Here is a 20,146-nt window from a genome sequence, read left to right as displayed (position 1 = left end):
GACAGAGATGGCAGAGTAGGGATGAAGTAGAAAATGTGGTGAAAGAAGTGGGTAGGGGTTGGTATGGTGGAAGTTGAGTGTGTGCACATAAGAAAAACTCCATGGAGAAACCCAGTGATCTGCAAAGGTATTTATACTGCAATAGAACTTCGAAATGTAGCCAGTGATAGGTTAAGGGCTATCTGCAGTTACTGTCTGAAGGATCTACGTGCCTTTGCCTTCTGATGCCACTGCAGGACACAAGACAATCACATAATTTAAAATATTTGATCCTGGCAATTTCCTCCACAATGTTTTTCTGCTGTGAATTCCAAGGAGTGATAACATAACCTGAAAAGGAGGGCTGGGTTTCCTTTGTGCTAAAGTTGTGTCTTACAAGATATCCTCTCCCAGTTCATGCTACACTTAAACTTTATTTTATTTTATTTTTTTCTTGGTCAGTTGCTTCTCAACGGTTTCCACGAAGTTAAGTGAATTGATCTGTGTATTACACCTGAGGGCTCTGAATTAGTGTTGTCGCTTTACACTAAACACTAATGGTAGCTGGCTTCTTTCACTTCCTGCCAGCAGTTGCTCTTTATGCTTCTGGTGTCTCAGGCGAGGGTTGGCTTGTCCTGATGCCATATTGGAAGCTGATAATGTGATAGATGGAAAAGAGAGGGGGAGAAAAAGGGAAATGAGCATAAAATAAGTCCCTCTCCCCAAACCTAGACTCCTTGAACTCTGTTCTGTTGGTGAGACTCCATTGGCTGTTGTGCTGTTCTGGGTCATTTTGGGACAGCCTAGGGTCTGGACAGAACCCCCGTCTGGGCAAACATAGCTTTAAGCAAAGTGCAAGTGATGATCTGGTCCATGCCTTAGCTCAGGTTTCTGTAATACACTATGACCAAAAGCAAGCCAGGGAAGAAAGGCATTCTTTGGACAAAGTCAGGGCAGGAAGTCAAGGCAGGAACCTGGAGAAACTGAAGCTGAGGCTATGGAGGACGACTGTTCCCTGTCTGCTATCTATGGTTGCTCAGTCAGCTTTCTCATCTAATCTAGGACCACCGGTTAGGCACCACCCAAACTGGGCCAAGCACCGACTTCACATCCATCACTAATTAAAAACAAAACAAACACACGTGGGAGGCCTACAGGCCCATCCAAAGGCATTTCCTTAGCTCAGGTTCTCTATTCTCAGATACGTCTAGTTTGTGTCAAGTTGTGATGCTGAACCCCATTATTTAAAGAGTTACTTTGTAGTTATCAAAGAAAGGGAAATGATCCTTTTTAAAAACAAAACAAAACTATAGTTATAAGAGGCCAATTATATAGTTTGGGTCTTAAAAAGTAGAAATGTCTGAAGATAATTGAGATAAGAGGTTAGATTTAGTTCTGAAATAAAATAAGAAATAGGCTCACACAGTTCCCTTATCCCCATGCTGACTAGTGTGCCTCAGTCCCAAATGTGCCCTGAGTCAGTCACTTCCCATACGAGGATAAACGCTTAATTCTAGTTTTTCCTCTTCAGAGGAAACTGTTCACTGTTTGTTATTCTTGGCAATGGCCATAATGCCTTCAGTTAAGTTCTTGGATATTATGATTTAGGTTTTCTTTTTTTAATTTCTGATCTTTATGTTCTTTTGTTAGAATACAGGTCATAGTGTATTATTTCAGTATAGTATAGATTTCAATAAGTTTTCCCAAACAACATGTGGAATTCTGGAATCAAGTGAGTTACCCTGGACCTGCCTGCCATTGTAAGTGTGGTGTTAAACTTGCCTTTGACTTTGAATTGAAGTCATTTTACTCTATTTTGGCAGAAGGCATGCCTTTCTTTAAGTTGATGGATATGGAAGCACAAAAGATCAAAATATTTAAGCACCAAGTCTAGCAGGAAGGGTGATAATGAGAAGTTATAGGCTCGGGTGAGAAAAATGTCTTCCCCTTCTCTGCTCTCTCCATACCTCTTCTGAGCTGTCAGATTACTGCCAGTGGAGATACTCAAGACTCCTATAAGGGGAGGATTGAACAGGTACTGTTGATTGTATGGGACAACCCATTTCTCTGCTTACTTAATTTAAAACCTGTATTCTGGAACAATTCTCTTTTCTATGGGACTCATTTCCTTTATCTGCAAGATGAGAACGTGGTATTTTTTTTTATGGTTCTCTGCAAAGCTGACATTCGTGAAAGTGACCTACCTAGTCCTTTGGCCCCTCCCTCACCTCTCTCCCTGCAGTTGCTGACAGCTCAGGTTGTCTGGTCCCCTCAGAAGTGATATCTCATAAAACATGAGACTATGAGCATTTCCCTCGTGTTAAGGATTGATCTGGTAAGAGCACAGTTCCAATGCCTGTCCTCACGAGGCCCACAAGCCTCCTTTAGACATGGCTCCATGTTAACGAAGTTGACTGCATGGAACACATCGCTGACTCCCCTGTGCTTCCTTTAGAAGAGCAATCCTACGAAGTAGCATCATTAGTAGTAAGAAGGCTCGCTTCTGCACCCTACAACCTCAACTTTTTAAAGTTAAAGCAGTTGAATTTCAGACATGGCAGATTCACTTGGTTCTCATCCTTTTTCTTACATATCTCTACAGTCACAGCAACAATAGTTTCGATGAGGAACATGCCATCAATCCACTTGGCCCACAGCACCTCCTGCCTGACTCATGGGGAAAGGAAATACCAGCCCTACTGAATGCTCCAAGACAAAGAGCCAGTGGCTTTAAATTTTGTTATTGTTTCTACTGAAGATGAGCTTAGAGCTGAGGAACATACATTTTGGAAAGACGTCTCATTTCTGTTTCAGCGTTTTCTGTCACTGACTCAGGGAAGAGTTTGAACTAGACACCTACCCACCAATGCAGGTTGGTTATAAAGTGAGAAAGTGCTTCAAGTTTCCTAGTCTAGAGTTGAAGAACTGCTGGACACTTATATAAATATTTTCCTTTGAGCTCGAAAGAAGACAGGAACTTTATAAATATTTAGTATTGTTGTTACTCCTTAGGTACAAGGAAACAGGACAGTTATGACCTTCCCAAGAAGTGCACTCTTTCAGACTTCTTAGCATACCAAATGACCTTGAGTTGACTTACCCCCACCTGACTGTCTGCTGGCTTTCCTTATCCTCCACCCTCCCACCAGCTCTGTGCTGTTGGCCAGTGTAGCAATATAAATAAACTTTAGCCACAGAGGTTTGGGGTGGGGATGAGGAAGCTCAGCTTGAGTACAGTCTCTCCGGCTGATGTCCTGCTGTGTACCATCACAGGATGAATATCAACACAAGTATTAAGTTTTGAGTTCCTGAAGGAAAACTGTGAGAAGTGATCTGGCTGAATGTGGGATCCCGAAGAATGCTGGGGCCTCTCGCCCCCTTGCCCGCCTTCCTTCCTCTTTCTTTTCTTTCATCTCTCCCCCCACATCCCAATCTACCCTTGTGGATGTGGGAAGAAAATGAGGCCCATCCAAGGGTTCCAGTCACTCTGTTTATTTCGAGTGGCGTCTTCACAGAATTAATTCACTTGTTGGCACATTCTTGTCCAGCAGGCTGTTCCTGGGATACTTCAATGCAAGCAGGTTCTGGAGACAATGTCCAGAAATGCACAAGGTTACGTTTGGATGACAGATTTTCAGGTTTGCTTTTCAAGTTTACTTTAACTCTGCTTTCCAGAGGCTCCCCGCAGTGGTCACATTTCATTTTTACAAAGTCAATAGCATAAAAGATGAATGAGAACCCTCTTTACCTTCAACTTCATTTTTTTTCTTCTATACACCACGTTTTAATGGACCTTCCTGCTTCCTCCCTTAACTACCTTCCCTATTCTTAAGGATCAGATCTGGTTAACCACACTACAACTACTGAGCCACACCCTAGCTACCCTTCTGATGTCCTTATAAATTTAAGACAGGCATTAATGCAGCAACCTATTTCCAAATGAGTTGACAAGACCATTTTGATCCGGGGAACTCCAGCACTTACTTACAAAAGGAACAGAACACATTTTGAAATTTTATCTTACAGTACTACTTCAGACCAAAGTAGAGTGTCTCTCCTGAGTAGGCATTGTGTGGATAGATTTCTCCATGTTCAACTAAGCTCAAGATGAATACATTAGTGTTAATGTTTCTCTGTCCCCAGAAGATTGAGTCGTAACACCAACCATGACAGACAAAATACAGCAACTCCTTTTTATGAAGAATTTAGTGTCACCAGACTGATCTTTCAGTGAAATGTGTGGAAGTCTATCCCATCACAACATCCAATCCATACTGTTGGTGGGCGTGGCTGTGATGATTGGCACATACACACGAACCCAATGTGTTTAAGTGGATATTAAATAATGCAGCTTTAAATAGTTACCTTTTGGTCTGTGGATTATTTGTGAAACTGTTTTATATATATTTCCGACAGCTTACTTAGTAATTTCAATTTCATCATTTATTCGATGATATTAACATTTCATGTTACTGTTAAAATCTACTTTCTCCTGGGGGTGGGAATCAATAACTTCACACTCCTTGATCTTCATGAATCTGGCTTACAGTTTTCTCTGTTGCATGTTCAGGTGTTATCTCTAATATTTCGTCTTAATATCTGTGTTTGTTAGGGTTTCTATTGCTGTGAAAAAACACCATGACCACATAACTCTTATAAAGGGAAACATTTAGTTGGGGCTAGTTTACAATTTAAAGGTTTAGTCCACTGTCACCGTGGCAGGAAGCATGGTAGTAAGCAGGCAGACCTGGTGCTGGAGAGGTCGCTGAGAGTTCTATGATCTGATCTGTAGGCTGCAGGAAGAAAATCAAACACATTTCTGACAAGACCACACCTACTCCAACAAGACCACACCCCCTAATAGTGCCACTCCCTATAAACCTATGGGGCCATTTTCTTCCAAACCATTACAATACCTATGTAAAGTACAGCATGCAATCACAGCCCCAATACTTGCCCTCCCTAGCCCACTTAGTTAGTGGGACTCTTACAGTATAACCTAGAGACCTTAAGACTTGGTTTTCCTACAGATACTCATTAAATATCTGTCTGTGCCCATCAGTTCTCTAGGCAGTGTGACCCTTAAGAGGCCGAGCATGTAAACAGACTGCTCATGCACCGATGTGATATAGGACATCTGAAACTGTTCATGCATTGTCACCGAGGAACTCATACCACCTGGCTGAGGCATATGCAGAGAGGCTCAGGAAATATTTCTAAGGACAGAGGCTGACCTTGGGGACAGAGTTCCTTCTTTCCTGGGAACAAATTATTTCTTCAGATACCTGCCCAAATTCTTCAGGAGGCAGTTCTATTTAAAAGTTGCCTTGAGAAAAGACTACACACACACACACACACACACACACACACACACACTCACACACACTCACACACACACACACCCTATGCTGACATCTACATACACTTAGAGAAACGCAGCAGCACCGAGAGCAACAGCGTGCTTGTCTGTGTTCTTATCCACAGTTTGGTCTGATCTCCCCGTATTTGTTATCCCCTTTGGTTTTGGTTTGTTTGTTTTAAATCAGACAAGAGTTTGCTTCTGAAACACAGTCCATGAACTAGTGGGGGATCTAATTTGTCCTCAGTACGAGAGCTGCGCATCTGGAATACTGGAGTGTTGTGTTCAAAGCCAAGCCAAATAAGACTTGGGATTAACAGGACCATGGCACGGCCGAGGGGAGGGTGGGGAGGGTGGAGAGGGGGAAGGTCTCAAAGGAAAGTTGATCTTGACCTATTCCTCTGATATGTAGGCAGACGTTATCCCTTTACTGCCAAACCGAAGGAAGAAATCGAATTTAGATGGGAAACTCCTAAATCACCAGGGGAACTAAGAATTGCACCTCTCCACCCCTGCCTCCTCCCAGAAGGGGAAAGATTGAAGAAAGGGACCAGGCATCACTAGGTGCCCCAGCTCAGGAAAGTCAACAGCCAGGGCTGCAAACTGTACAGTTACCACCTGGGGGTAGGCGTGCTTTCGCTTTCTCTCCACTGCACCCCAGATTCCCTCAGCTGACTTCCTGAGCGGGACGCTTTTCTATCTCATCACTTTACAATTCTTTCCCTAGGTCCCTCCCAGTCTGCACTTCACCTCCTTCCCCCCCTCCTTTCCCTCTACCCGGCTGTGTCCCCTTTTCTCCGCTTCTTCCAGGAAGCTCTTCTCATTCTGGCCCTCTTAACCCAGACTTCAGGGACAAAATCAGACTCACCTTGGCAGCAGGTGGATGCCCTGAGAGAGGCTGGGGAATCTCCTGGTAGGACCCAGAGCCAACAAGGGGCGGGGACATCGGGCGGGCGCGGCCAGCCCCGGGGCGGTCCCAAGTTGGGCTCCCGGTCTTCGCCCCCCAGTGGCTGCAGCCCAGGTGCGGCGGGACAGAAAGATGTGCTGCTGGCCGCTGCTAGTGCTCTGTGCGCTGCTCCCCGCGACGGCTGCGGGGAGCTCGGGCCGCTCGTACCCGCACCGCGTGGTCCTCGACCCCGAAGGCATGTACTGGCTGCACTGGGGCCGGCAGGGCGAGCGGCTGGCCTTCCGTCTGGAGGTGCGCACGAACGGCTACGTGGGCTTCGGCTTCTCGCCCACGGGAACCATGGCTGCGGCAGACATCGTGGTGGGCGGCGTGGCCCACGGGAGGCCCTACCTCCAGGTAAGCTCGGGTACCTTCGGGGAGCCCCCTGAGCTGGGATGGCTCCCGGAGCGCGATGGGCGGCAGAGTCCACCGGAGCGCGAGACTCAGCAGAGCCCCACTCACCTTCTTTGCCACCTTTTGCCCCAGGGTCACCAGAGCTTGCCCTGGGGTTCCTGCCTAAGACACTTGCAGCCTTCACTCAGGGAAGGTTCCCTCCTCGGGAAGCTTGCACCCTGGTGCCCCACTTAAACAGACCAATGCTCACAGGCCACACATTTCCCTCCACCCCTCAAGAAAGAAAAGACCACAGCTTTGGAGACCTAACAGGTCAGATCTGCACGCACTTGCCTGTTGGGAGTCTCCAGTGGTTGGTTTTGGGGACACCCCAGGAGCAGGGTCAACATTTACTAGACCATGCTCGAGATGAATGAAGGTCCCTGAAGAGTTGCTTAAGGAACTTTAGTTATTGACAGCAGCTGTCTCGGAAGCCTGGCTTAGCTAGCCAAGCACAACCCAGAATCTCCAGGCAGAACCCTCTCTTCAGGGATAGGGTTTCCCCCCACTTTAATAGGCAACAAAGTTCACCCGATTCACTTGCTGCGCATTAGCCTCAGGGGAAAGAGCCCTGGAAGATGCTACACATACAGTTAGTTATCTGTGTGTAGGGAGACGACCGGAATTCTGTAGCTGCGCTCCCTGCATATTGAACAAACATCTCTGTCATAGTGGATCTCAAGGACCAACTTCCATCCTAGAAGGCAGGCTAAGGAGCCCCATGAAAACTATTGAGATCGCCTCCCCTTGGGCAGCATAAAAAATGCCCCTTGTGAATTTCAACGTGTATGCCTCGATACTTTCTCCGGTCTTCTAAGATGCGTTTTCACAGCGTTCTGACTGAGGTGCTACTGTATTTTAGCTTCAGTTCTGACGCTGAAATATTTGACTAGAAATAGATGGACAGCAATTTACATTTCCAAGCCACTCTATCGTGTGTTTACTTCTTTTCCCCAAGTCACCGTTTCCTCTCCACTCCAGTGCTGCGCACCTCTCACAGAATCAAGCTCGACCGGGCTCTCTCTGTTCACTCCCCACGTGTAACTTTTCTGACGCTGCAGCATCTCAGATACGGAATTTGGTGGCTGAGGATTTGATCCCAGGCCTCACTAACCAGCTAGCATACTCGCCCATGATCTGAGGAAAATGCTGCCTTGCTTTAATACCCATTACAATGGGGGAAAGATTTAAAGCTAGTTTTGTATCGTATCACAACCCTTGCACAGCCTACAGAAGTGGCCATGACACATCTGGCTGAGGTAACAGCAACAGGACACATTTACAGTGAACGTGACAGTACTTTTGCCCAAACAGTAGCATTTCTAGAAAGCCCACACAATTAGATATCAAATGGAATTTCAAGGGAAGAATCTGATCCAACTTCGGCTAACAGACCCATCACAACCCTCTTCCCAACCACACAATCTTTGCTTCTTGTGGGTGGCTATTCCTACGATTTTGTAAGAATTAAGTATTTTTCAGATTGATTTTGAAACTCTTCTTAAAGCAGCAGTTATGTATTAATGTATGATTCATTAAAAATGGTCTCTCTGTGTGTAATGAATGGGAAATAATCTTTTCTATTTCCTGTAGGTCCAGAAATATGTTCTTTGGTTTCATATACAAGAGTTTCTAAGTTTCTTATTTGCCTGATTTCCTTTACCACTTCATTTCCTTAGAGGTTCTTCTGACTTTGGGGCACATATTAATTGGTTAGGTGGCAAGAGAGCCTATTAAAAGACCTCTCTAATAAGGTAAAATATTAATAACATTAATATAAATGCCTTGATTTTTGCCAGTAATCCAGGATAGGAGATTTTATTTTCTAATACTGAAAAACATTTTTTCTCCCTAGATATTCTTTAAGATTTCTCATACAGTGCTGTGACAGGTGTGCCTTGATTAAATAGATTAACACAAACCAAAACATGCTTCTTTAATGAACCGTATATGATTTTATTAGTAGACCCCGCATTTCATGCAATTTTGCTTCTAGTGAGAATAGACTTTGTGTGGAGCAATGGCACACAAAGCATTGGTTCCTTGGGGCTTTAGTCTAAGTACAGAACACAGGGACAGCCGTACAATGGCACCACACTGTGTGATTTAACTTAAGCTGACACCTCAGTCCCTCCCTTTGATGGCTTCCCCTTGTATTTCAGCCTTCTCCATGTAATTTTGAACTTAAGCTTTCATGTTCTTAATATTTTTATTTTACTTTTAAAAATTGCCTATAAACTCTTCTTTGCACATGGGTGTTGACTCCCATGCGACCTGGAGAGATTCCTAGCAAAAACGAAGAGAATTTTCAGCTCCATTGATGCCCCAAACCCTAATGTCTGGAGAAATCAAGAGGACAGGCTATGCAGAGCGTGGCTGGAGGGGAGGAGGGAAGATGGGGCACACGGGAAAAGCCTCAGTCTTTGTCAGTTACATTTTCAGGGGAAGCACAAATCCAGCATTACCAGATATTTTGTTTGTATTGTTCTAGAGAGAACACGGGAAGTCAGAGTATGTGTGTGTGTGGGGGGGGGGCTATTGACTTTTATGTAAAAAACAAATTTACCCCAAACAGCACATCACCGTTATCTTGCTCTAACATACAGAATTTGAGCAGGGCTTGGTGGAATCAGCTGCTGGTCTCCATTCTGTGTCAACTCTAAGAGGTGTGGCTGGAAGTACCTGGAGACTCACTCACCTTTTTATCTCTCTGGGATTGAGGTTGACCAGAGGCTGGACCCATTTGGCCAGTTCTGTGGTGTGACTGTGGCCTTTCCACCTGCCTGCGTGGTTCCCTCCCAGCATAGTGGCTGGTCTCAGACCGATCATCCCAGAGCCTCACTGTAGCCCTTTATGGCCTTATGTCTGAGTCAGTCACTGATGCACTTCTGCTGCTGTCAAAGGCTATAGACTCAGAAAGAATTGCGGACCTTATCTTGATAATGAGTGTATTAGTGTGGCCACTTTTGTAACCTGGATTCTCCCACCTTTCTCCTTCCGCCACGCCTCTGCTCACTTCAAACACTATATATGCACACCTACTCTCTTTTGACGTTACTTAAGTCAGGAGACAATCCTCTCCTTTTAATGGCACTCACCCCTCCCCCACCACCTGTTTACACAATCAGTTTTCTCTCTCCATGAGCCTGCTCCCCAATATGAGTTTTCTAAACTTTGGCAAACCTGTCCTTTTTAATGGTTACCAATCACTTGTTCAGGTTAGACCCAAGGGAACCATCTGTAGATGACACTGTAACATTTGCTGACTAGCTTATAGAAGGTCATACACACACACAAACACATATGTGTATATATATGTGTGTATTATAATATACAATATATATTATAAATGATATATTATACATATATAATATATCATTTATAACATACTGTAAATATATATGACATATATTATGTATAACATAATCATTATAGATCATATATAAGATATAATCATTATATATAATATATGTTACAGAGGGTTATATATACACACATATATGTGCATGTATGAATGTATACATATATAATATTATTATATATCATTTATAACAGATTTTAAATATTTTATATATGGCATATATTATATATAACATATAATCACTATTTATCATAATAATATATGTTGTGAATATATTGTATGTCATATGGGTTTCCAAATGGGAAGGAAGAGTGGAAGGGTTTGCTATGAAAGGAAGTCTGCCTCTGGGAAATCTTGGGGATAAAGTATATGAAGGAGAAACCGGGGACTTTACACTTACAGAGTTACAGTCCTTCTGGGGTGCTGGGCAGGTCATTTTCTAGTTTGTCTTTCTCATTAGGAGCCAGGCCAGGTTGGAAGCACTCTGTCTTTTCCAGAGTGGCTTCTTAGAACCACAGTATTTTGTCTCTTGCGTCAGCCGGACTTTCATTCTTTGATGCATCCCTGTCCTTCCCCTGTTCTTTGCCCCTTTGACACACAACTCCACCCCCATCGGAACCATTTAGCAACTGTGAGTGTCCATTCGAGGCTAGCGATCCTGTGTATGAATGCCCAGTTTGTGCGAGCGGGAAAAGAGGGCATCATTGTCAGACGAACTCTGGATTTGCACAAAAATGGATTCACCCTTCCTATGGGGGCAGACATCGCCAGTGAATGGAGTCCGACACATATGTCATTATTTGTGGTAACCTTGCTTGTTGACCCATTGAGAGACTGAAGCTTTTCTGTGTGGAGCATCTGGGTCATTGCTGCCGGCCCCTCACTGAGGAAGTTCCTGCAGGAGATCTGAAATCACTCTTTGTGGTTAACATGGACTGCTTGTTAAGCACACCCCAGCCAACTGCAACAAAGCAACATTGGCAAAGCACACTGGGAGTGTGCAAGTCCCACACAGCTCAGCTGTGGCTTCGGCAAGAGATATTTATAAATCTCGGGATGCCCTCTGACTACCAGATGAGGAAGGGGCCTTTCCAAGCTTCTTGCTCTTGGCATTGCTAAGCAAAGAGCCAAGTCCCACTGTTCAAATAAGCTTGTGCCTCTCCGGGTAAGAGTGGGGGGCTTCGTAATTGGCTTGGAGAAAGGAGCCACCCTCAGAGCCAAGGGTACAATGCACCTGAATTGACAAACAGAGTTCAAGGCTTCGGGTGACCAGAGGCAGATTCTGGCCTTCTTGGAAGGAGAAACAGAGTCCACTTCAAAGGAAATGAATGGTGCCTGCCTGATTGAGTCAAAGCTTGTAAGGGGGCCATTAAAGTTCCTCACAAAAGAGATGGATTCCTTACACAGTACTGTGTTTCTGGGAATGCTTCATTCATGTGTAGTAACAACAGCAACAACAACAGTAATAATAAAAACGGTGCAGAACAATGCCTCACATGCTTTGCTGTAGTAATAATTAATCACTAGTAAAGAACTTTCAAACAGAAAGGATCTCCAAGTAGGAACAATTTCTTTAGGAATCTTCTTCCACCTTCCTCTCTTTGACTGTCTGTCTCTCTTTCTCTGTCTGTTTCTCTGTCCATCTCGCTGTCTCTTTCTCGGTCTGTGTCTGCTTTTCTGTCTGTGTCTCTTTGTCCCTCTGTCTGTGTCTGTCTATCTGTCTGTCTCTTCCCCACCCCCCATGTGTGTGTTTAACTCCCTTGTTCCAAACCTGAGAGAAATAAATCACAGAACAGGTTATATATAGCATGTCTAAAAGAATGTAACACAGAAAGCATAATTTCTTTCACACCCAGAATGTTCTGTTTGTTTGTTTGTTTGTTTTGAGACAGGGTCTCTCTTTGTAGTTCCAGTTGTGCTGTAATTCACTCTGTAGACCAGGCTGGCTTTGAACTCACACAGATCCATCTTCCTCTGCCTTACAAGTACTGAATTAAAGGAGTGGGCTGCCACACCCAGCTTCAAATTTGTATCTTTTTTTCTTAACTTGCCAAACTGTAGAGTAAAAATATGTGTTTGAAGGGCAGCATACACCAAGCATATGAGCAAAGGCTGTTCGAACAGTAATTGTAGGCTGCTGGCTCAATACACTGCTGGCTGCCATTCCTGATGACCTGAGTTTAGTGCCTGGAACCTGCTCGGAGGAAAGAGATAACTAACTTTGTAATGTTATCCTCTGGTCTATACATGCCCTGTGCACACACAGCTCTCCTCTTCCCCAGTTAAAAAAAAAGAACAGAAGCATAACTTTATTAACTTCTTGGATCACCTATTCCATTGCTGTATACACAAAAGGTTTATTAAGAAGGCAGTTTGTTCACCTATGAGCCTAAGAGTTATGAGGTCTCTCCACTGCTTTTGCAGGCTAAATGTTGCTTTGAGTACTTAATCATTACTCCATCAGAATTTGATGGCTTCATTTCAAACTTCCTACCCCTAGCTTGCTCTCCTCATGTCGTAGGTGGGGAGTAGACCTTAGGTAACTGTTAAGTAACTTTTTGGTGCCTTACAAATAGATCCAAGTCTACAGTCATTCCCTATGAATCCTGATTTGGTGCCACTTAGACTTCTATAAGAAGCCTCTACCCCAAAATATTCTAGTTTCCTTTTTAAATAACAAAAGTACATGTAAACTGTGAATTATGTCTCTTACTATATTTTATTCTATTATAAATGTCACAGACATGAACCCTTCATTTTGATAAGTCTTTTAGATGTGCTGATCATGTAAGTCTCAAATGGCCCATCTGAGGCCAATATCTTCGGTGAAAACTCTGGGCTCTGGGTTACTCATCATTGAAATCACCTGTGGTTTCCATGTGTAACTTCAGTGAAGGGCTCACCTATCGGCAGAAGATGCTGGGATACTCCATCTTTCGATCAGGCAATATCAATTGACAGTTCTAGACGTATATCTTAGAACCAGAGGTCACCAGGAATCTTATAAGCCTGCATTTTGGTTTAGCGGTTTCCATAAGCAAGTAATTGTTTTAAAAAAAGGTAGAGGGATGTGAAGAATGTGTGGCTGCTGGTCTAACTCACACAAGCAGGGAGAATGTTGAGGATTGTCTTTGGCGGTTGACCATAGGTGTTTCCAACCCAGTGTCCTATACTAGGAAGAAGGCAGTGTTGCCTGGGAATAAAGGTCTCTGAAGGCATTGGATTTAGGAAACTATTTACCTGGAGAAAAGATAATAATTTGCCCTTTGTTGTAAGGAGTTTCTGAAGCACATGGGCTCTTTCTCCCTCTCAGTGTTGGGTACCATGATGGCAGACTGCCGAGCTGCTGCGGTAAGATGCCTGGTCACTGAGAATCAGGACGTATATCGTCTAGTTCCGCCTCAAAAAACAAGTGACTTGATCTTCTTTTAAAATGTTCCCCAGTGACTGGGGATATTATCAGGTGGTAAAGTAGTTGCTTTACCCACAAAAGGATTTGAGGCTGTTTCCTCAGAACCCATGTGAAAAAAGCCAGGTGTAGTGTCAAACTTGCGACCCACTGTTCTGGAGAAGTGGAAATAGGATGGTCCCCAAGGCTTGCTGGCCAGTCAGCCTAGCCTGGCCTAGCCTGTGAACACTAGCCTCCGGTCTAAGAGCCTGTCTCAGAACTGGGGTAGACACTCCTCAGGAATGGCAGTTGAGACATTCCTCTGGCTTCCATACAAATAGGCACATTCTTGCAAAGGCACGTCTGCCATGGTTTTCAATGCCCCAGTACCCACCCCTAGCTGAAGAAGACCACATATGGATATGGGGAAGTCATATTTCAGGTTTCTAAGGTAATTCTAGTAGGAAGGCAAGTCTGTGAGTGACTGATTCCCTGTGGTCAGGCTCTGTGATAGAACTCATGGATCTTAGCCTGCAGTCGCTTAGAAGATTCCAGGGGGAGAAGTTCCTACAAAGTCATTTCTCAGTGACCATTTGGTGGGGTTAATATCTCTGTGGCTGTTCAGCAGTACATTTTAAAATAGAAACACAAGGTGGTTGTTCTTAGTGCGGAGATGCTTCTGAGATGCACTTAATGGATTTGCATGTCGTTCCAAGCATTTCCCTAAATCCACATGCTGGGACAAGAACAGTGGTTCTTTGAGTGTAAGTGTTTCAAAGCATGCTTAGCAAGGGGTCTTTCCCTCCTTCCCATAGCCCTCTTTCTAACTGCAGGCCTCATGCTGGCCTGTGCTAACTGTATTCCTAAGCAGCACTGTCTGCCCTCACACAGTGAAGCAGGTAACAGTTATGTGTTACCACAGGCTACCTTGTTTCTTTCATTATTGACAGAAGGTCCCAGGCCTCAGGTTATCGTCTATTATTTCGCCAAGAGAAGGGTTCTGACTAGAAACTTTTGATTAGCGTTAACAGCAGGGCTTTCTTTTTATATTTGAAAATTCTCTCGTGTTTTTTGTTATATAAATAGATCACCTTTCCCTTCCTCCCCCATTTTGCAAGCTGGTAAATACCCTTGGGCTATCCTTGCAGAGGAAGCCGAAGACGAGGTACAGGTAAGGTACGGGAGTGGTAGATAATTAGTGTCTTATTAGGGCACAGATAGGATGGAACATTGTAGGCTGATGACTCTGTCAGCGCTGCCAAACCTCCCTGAGGTAGCAGGAACCATTCCATGTGCCTGGCAGGATCTCAGCAAAGATGGCTGGGTAGCTGGTGTGGATAAGACCAGGAGTCTTCTAGGCTGGGTATGAGTCTCACCGATGCTGGTGCTTAATTCTTGTGTGGCCCTTGGCAAACCCTTAACCCCTCCCTAAGTGGCAGTTTCCTTTTGTGCAGAAGGGAGATCATGTTCTTTAGCTCATGGGTTTTGCAAGGATTAAGCACTAAAGCTCTTAGCAGAGAGTGCTACTCACAGACCTTTGTAAGCGAGAGTGATGACTATAATGATCACTGGTGAATTATGGGAACTTCCCAGCTTTTGAAAAGGCATTCACTAAGTATACAGATGAGGGGCTTAAAACATGAAGAAGTCTGGGGGACAAAGTGCAGGCAGTTGGGTGGTGATTGTTTCAACCATTACCACCTGGAGGCTTACTTATTTCCATGAACGTAATTTATAGGATGTGTCTGTGTTTTCCTTTGTGTTTGAATTATTGTTCTTGTGGGTTAAGGCCTTAAACAAATGGTGCATCTGAATGATACAGTAAAGCATTTAGCTGGGCTGGGGTTGGGTGAGTGGGGTGTCTCATTCAACCCGTCTAGACAATAGATTAAAATATTGAATTAGCTAGCTAGAATCATAAATATTTGATATCCATACCCAAACACGATATCAACTGCCTCAGGTTACTGATGAGGGCTTATAAAACAGCACCACACTAAAATAATGTGTGGAAACCAGAGGCTAAACAATTGTTTAAGATATAAATGAAAATGACAATTTAGTTGAATAAAACTAACTGTAGATGTACAACGCTGTAAAATTGTACAATCTGCCTCATGTGGAAAAGGTCTTAATTTGGGAGACACGTTTCAGTTCACTGTAATGGGGCTGGTAAACAGAGGTTGTATTAACTAGCGACTGGAGCTGTTCACATCAAAGGATTCAATAGTGTCACTGTACTATGTCCCAGGAGGTTTACACCAAAAGATCCTTTCTAGGAATATCGTTTCTCCAAAGAGGAGTAAGTAAGTGGTAGCATTCTGAGAGTCACTGAAACTTCTGAAAATTTGGATACCGAAGGACAGATAAATAGCTGGCAGTGTTTTCACGGAGAAAGAATGATCGTTATCGTGTGGTGGGCTGACTTCCTCCAGCAACATCACTTCTAGTGTTCTAGAAAAATAAAGATCTAGTCGGCACACCTTAAGGGCTCAGAGGATACTGTGGCATAGCTTCACTGTTTGTGCCAGAGATGCGAACCTGGGATGGGTGCCCCGGCCCTGTGAGGCTGTGAGGTCCTGAACTTCACACTGCAAGAGTTCTGCCCTGTGTGCTCATGTCTTAGAGGCCTCTCCAGGGACCCGGAGCAAGGGAAGGACAGATTAGACGACGGTGTGGTTGTGCAGAAGCAGGCCTGGTGTTTGGGTCCCCTGCAGGAAGCTGGAGGGGTGCTGTGGCAGGCCAGTCAGACACACTGGAAAGGCATCTGAGGAAGGACGCTGCGGTGCATGCACACCCCACGCTCAGACACAAGCACATGCACAAACATGTGCTAGAAAAGCCCTTGGGAGAATGTGTGCTCAGTGCCAGACAAGATTAGGTTTACCTCAGAAATTTTTCCAGCTACAACCCAGTACTGAAGAGTCCTCCACTCCATGCAGATAATCCAAAATATGGGCAGAGGAAGTTGTAACCATTAAAAAACTCCATGATGCTTTAAAAACAACAGTTTTCTTCCTTCCTTCCTTCCTTCCTTTCTTTCATTCTTTATTTCTTTCTTCCTTTCTTTCTTTAACGTGTGTGTGTGTGTGTGTGTGTGTGTGTGTGTGTGATAGTTATGTATGGAGCTGTTACAGTGTCATAAAAGTATCTCATCTTTAGCCCTTTCATGAACTTCAGTACTTTTAACTATATATAGCAGATCTGTTTATCTTTAAATATGAAAAACATAAAAATATGAATATTTATCTCTCAAAGCCATATTTGGAAGGTCTCAAGAGCAAAGTTGTTGAGTTTCTGAGGCCTGTCCCTTTCTTAAAATACTTCATGCCACCTGACCTGCCCACCACAATATAGATTCTCTGCTCTAACTGAGCATGATTCATGCCAAGCCAGTCTCTTTGCCAACCTTCCCTACCTTAAGAGGTGGCAGTCTTTGCAAGCAACAGTTAAAAAGTAGGAGCAACCATTTCTCCTCCCCTTTCCTTTATCCAGGTTCGAACCCCTATCTCAGGTCCCAATGTCTTTCCTACCAGAATCTAAAAGCTGCTCAGTTCTCTTCGGCTAAACAAAAACCAGTGGGATTCCTGAGAGATTTCTGTATCTCTTGGTCACAATCTGCATCCCTCCTCTTCCTTCTCCACAGTAGCCACAGTTGTCTGTGATACTTCATTCATAGGCACAGGCACATACACACATACGCACACACACACACACACACACATACACACACACACACACACACACACACACACACACACACACACACACACACACTCATGCACGTACCCACGCAGGCACATGCACACACCCTTGCATGAGAGGAAGCAAGGAAGAAAACGGCAAGAGAAAAGGAAAGAGGGGAGAGGAGAAGGGGAGGAGCCTAGAAACAAAGAAAAAACCTGCTGTTCTAAAGATTTTTATTACTGCTTGGATAAAGTCAACTTAGGCTCTTAAGTGAAGTCTTCTAAACACCTTTTTTTTTTTTTTAATTAGAAGGTAGGTTAGGAAGGAAGAAACATAATGTTACTTTAACAATTAAAACAGATATTTCTTTCCACCAAAGCATATGGTTAGAAGAGTCTAACAAGAAACTTTATTGTATATGTCTCATAATTCTATAGATGACTTTACGTGAAAACTGAGATGATCTAATGGGTACAAAACCTCGTGTGTGTCAGAAAACCCCATTCCTGGGGTGCCTGGTACCCGAAATTCAGTTGGATATTTAATGACCCGTGAGGGACAAGAGAGAAGTTTGCCTGGTGCTGTTTCCTAAGCACAGTCAAGTTCTGTTTTGAGGTTTCGTCTCGATTTGTTAGTGAAGACATTCGTGTAGGAAGTGATTGAAATGTGAAGCTTTCGTCCATGCGGCCTCCACTCGAGCCGGGTACAACCTCCTGGTCATTAGGATCACATAGGTTCCGTTAACTCCGCACTGTCAGCCAAACCTTATCCCAGAAGTCGGAACCACACACAGAAATGTGTGCTGTGCTTGGCTTCTGGGTATCAGGCACAGAAGAGGAACTGCAGGACCTGAGTGGGAGACGGTGGCAGACGTCTTCCCCCCAAGACGGTGCAGCCGCGCTTGCGCCCGGTCTATTGACATCCTTCGTCACACCCACCAGAGTACCAGCTTCGTCCTGTTTAATGCAGCAGCCGTCAAAGCTCTATTCTATGGCAGAGATTTCATTTCAGAGAGCAAGAAAAAGACCAACAGTGAGCAAGAAGCCACTGAACATCTGTGTGATCCTGTTTCTGAGCAAGAGGCCTCAGCAATGTCAGCAAAGCTAGCTTTGGGGTACACGTTCTTACTCTGGAAATGGCAGCCCGTGTTCCTGGCACCCTATGAAATACTTGCTGTCAACTCCCTGCCAACTGCTGCTGGGGGCAACTTACTTTATTGTTGCTGCACAGCATTTTAAAACCTCAATTATGACTCAGCGGTTAAGATCACTGAGTGCTCTTCCAGAGGTTCTCAGTTCAATTCCTGGCAACCACATGGTGGCTCACAACCATCTGTAATGAGATTTGATGCCCTCTTCTGGTGTGTCTGAAGACAGCTACAGTGTACCCACATATACAAGGATAGATAAACCTTAAAAAAATACTCCAAAAACCTCAATTATATACTTGATGTTATTTTTTTCCAAAGTATAAAGTGCTGGGGGGGGATATCACGGGGGGGGGATATCACGGGGGGGGGTATCACGGGGGGATATCACGGGGGGGTATCACGGGGGGGTATCACGGGGGGATATCACGGGGGGGTATCACGGGGGGGTATCACGGGGGGGATATCACGGGGGGTATCACGGGGGGGTATCACGGGGCGGGTATCACGAGAAAACATGCTTCAGGAGGCATACGTTCTGGAACACAGCTAAGGAAAATCTTCATTGTTGGGTTTAATTAACTCACTTTGGGATGGTATTTTATTAGGAAAATGGGAATGGGGTTGGTGCATGATCAATAAAACAGTCCTCAATCAATGTCAGTCCAGGTGGAAGGTGGGTGAGTGTCTGCGGTGAGGATCCATGGAGACCCACAGAGATACTGAGTGTCTGCGGTGAGGATCCATGGAGACCCACAGAGATACTGAGTGTCTGCGGTGAGGATCCATGGAGACCCACAGAGATACTGAGTGTCTGCGGTGAGGATCCATGGAGACCCACAGAGATACTGAGTGTCTGCGGTGAGGATCCATGGAGACCCACAGAGATACTGAGTGTCTGCGGTGAGGATCCATGGAGACCCACAGAGATACTGAGTGTCTGCGGTGAGGATCCATGGAGACCCACAGAGATACTGAGTGTCTGCGGTGAGGATCCATGGAGACCCACAGAGATACTGAGTGTCTGCGGTGAGGATCCATGGAGACCCACAGAGATAAGCAAAGAGCACAGAGCACTGGAGCTGACTGAGCACGGCCAAGCCTGGCTTCTGCGTGTCAGAGCTTCTGCTTGCATTGTGAGTGACGCCTGCCTGATGTTATCCGTAAACCCTCCCAGCTTCTGTGAGGTGGAGCTTTCCTCGATCCAAACTACCTCCTGCGTGTTGCAAGATTCTATTTTAATGAATTAATAAAAAATGTGTGTGTCTTTGTATGTGTACTGTGTGTGTGTGTGTGTGTGTGTGAGTAATATGGATGCATGTGTATGTGTGTAGTATGTGTTTGTGTGTGTAGTGTGTGTTTCTGTGTATGGGTGTGTAATATGTGTGTGTGTGTGTGTGTGTGCGCACACGCGCGGTGGGGTTTTTGTAGAAGGCAGAAGTGGACTTCAGTGTCTTGAGTCCTCTCCACTTTTTTAGCCATTACTCAGAGTCTCTCACTGAACCTAACTCTAATGTTCACTAATTCTACTAGGCTGGCCGGCCAAAGAGCATCAGGGATCTGCTCATCTCTGCCCCTCACCCTCATGGTGTGGAGTCACAGGTGCATGTCACCACACCTGGCTTTCCCATAGGTGTCAGGGCTGCAAACTCAGGTCCTCCTGCTTGTGCAGCAGACGCTTATTGACTGAGCACCTCTCCAGACACTTTTAATTCATCTGAACTGAACGTTTTATTCATCACCATTATGTTAAGTTTATAATAGATGATGTATCTAATGCATAGATGGTACAATTAAATGTCTTATAATGGCTTCGGGATTCTCCCATCACAGCCCCTGTGCACTGTGAGCCATCCTGTGCCTATAGGAGTCTCAGACCGCCATCC

At 44.6% G+C, this 20,146-nt stretch overlaps 1 protein-coding gene across 1 annotated transcript in view; it reads left to right on the top strand.

The window, feature by feature from the left end:
• Window positions 1-6,377: 6,377 nt before the first annotated feature.
• Window positions 6,378-20,146, top strand: part of MOXD1 (monooxygenase DBH like 1) — a gene marked incomplete at both ends in the record, with an annotated part of 72,174 nt that continues 58,405 nt past the window's right edge. The window contains one exon of the mRNA XM_080929321.1: window positions 6,378-6,641. Coding sequence (XP_080785447.1) covers window positions 6,378-6,641 — 264 coding nt within the window. The remainder of the gene's footprint in view (window positions 6,642-20,146) is intronic.

The sequence above is a fragment of the Micromys minutus genome (assembly GCF_963924665.1).
Source record: "Micromys minutus genome assembly, chromosome: 15".
NCBI classification, from domain to species: Eukaryota; Metazoa; Chordata; class Mammalia; order Rodentia; family Muridae; genus Micromys; species Micromys minutus.
Note: the sequence above shows the minus strand (reverse complement) of the source record. Positions and strands in the feature narration are given on the sequence as shown.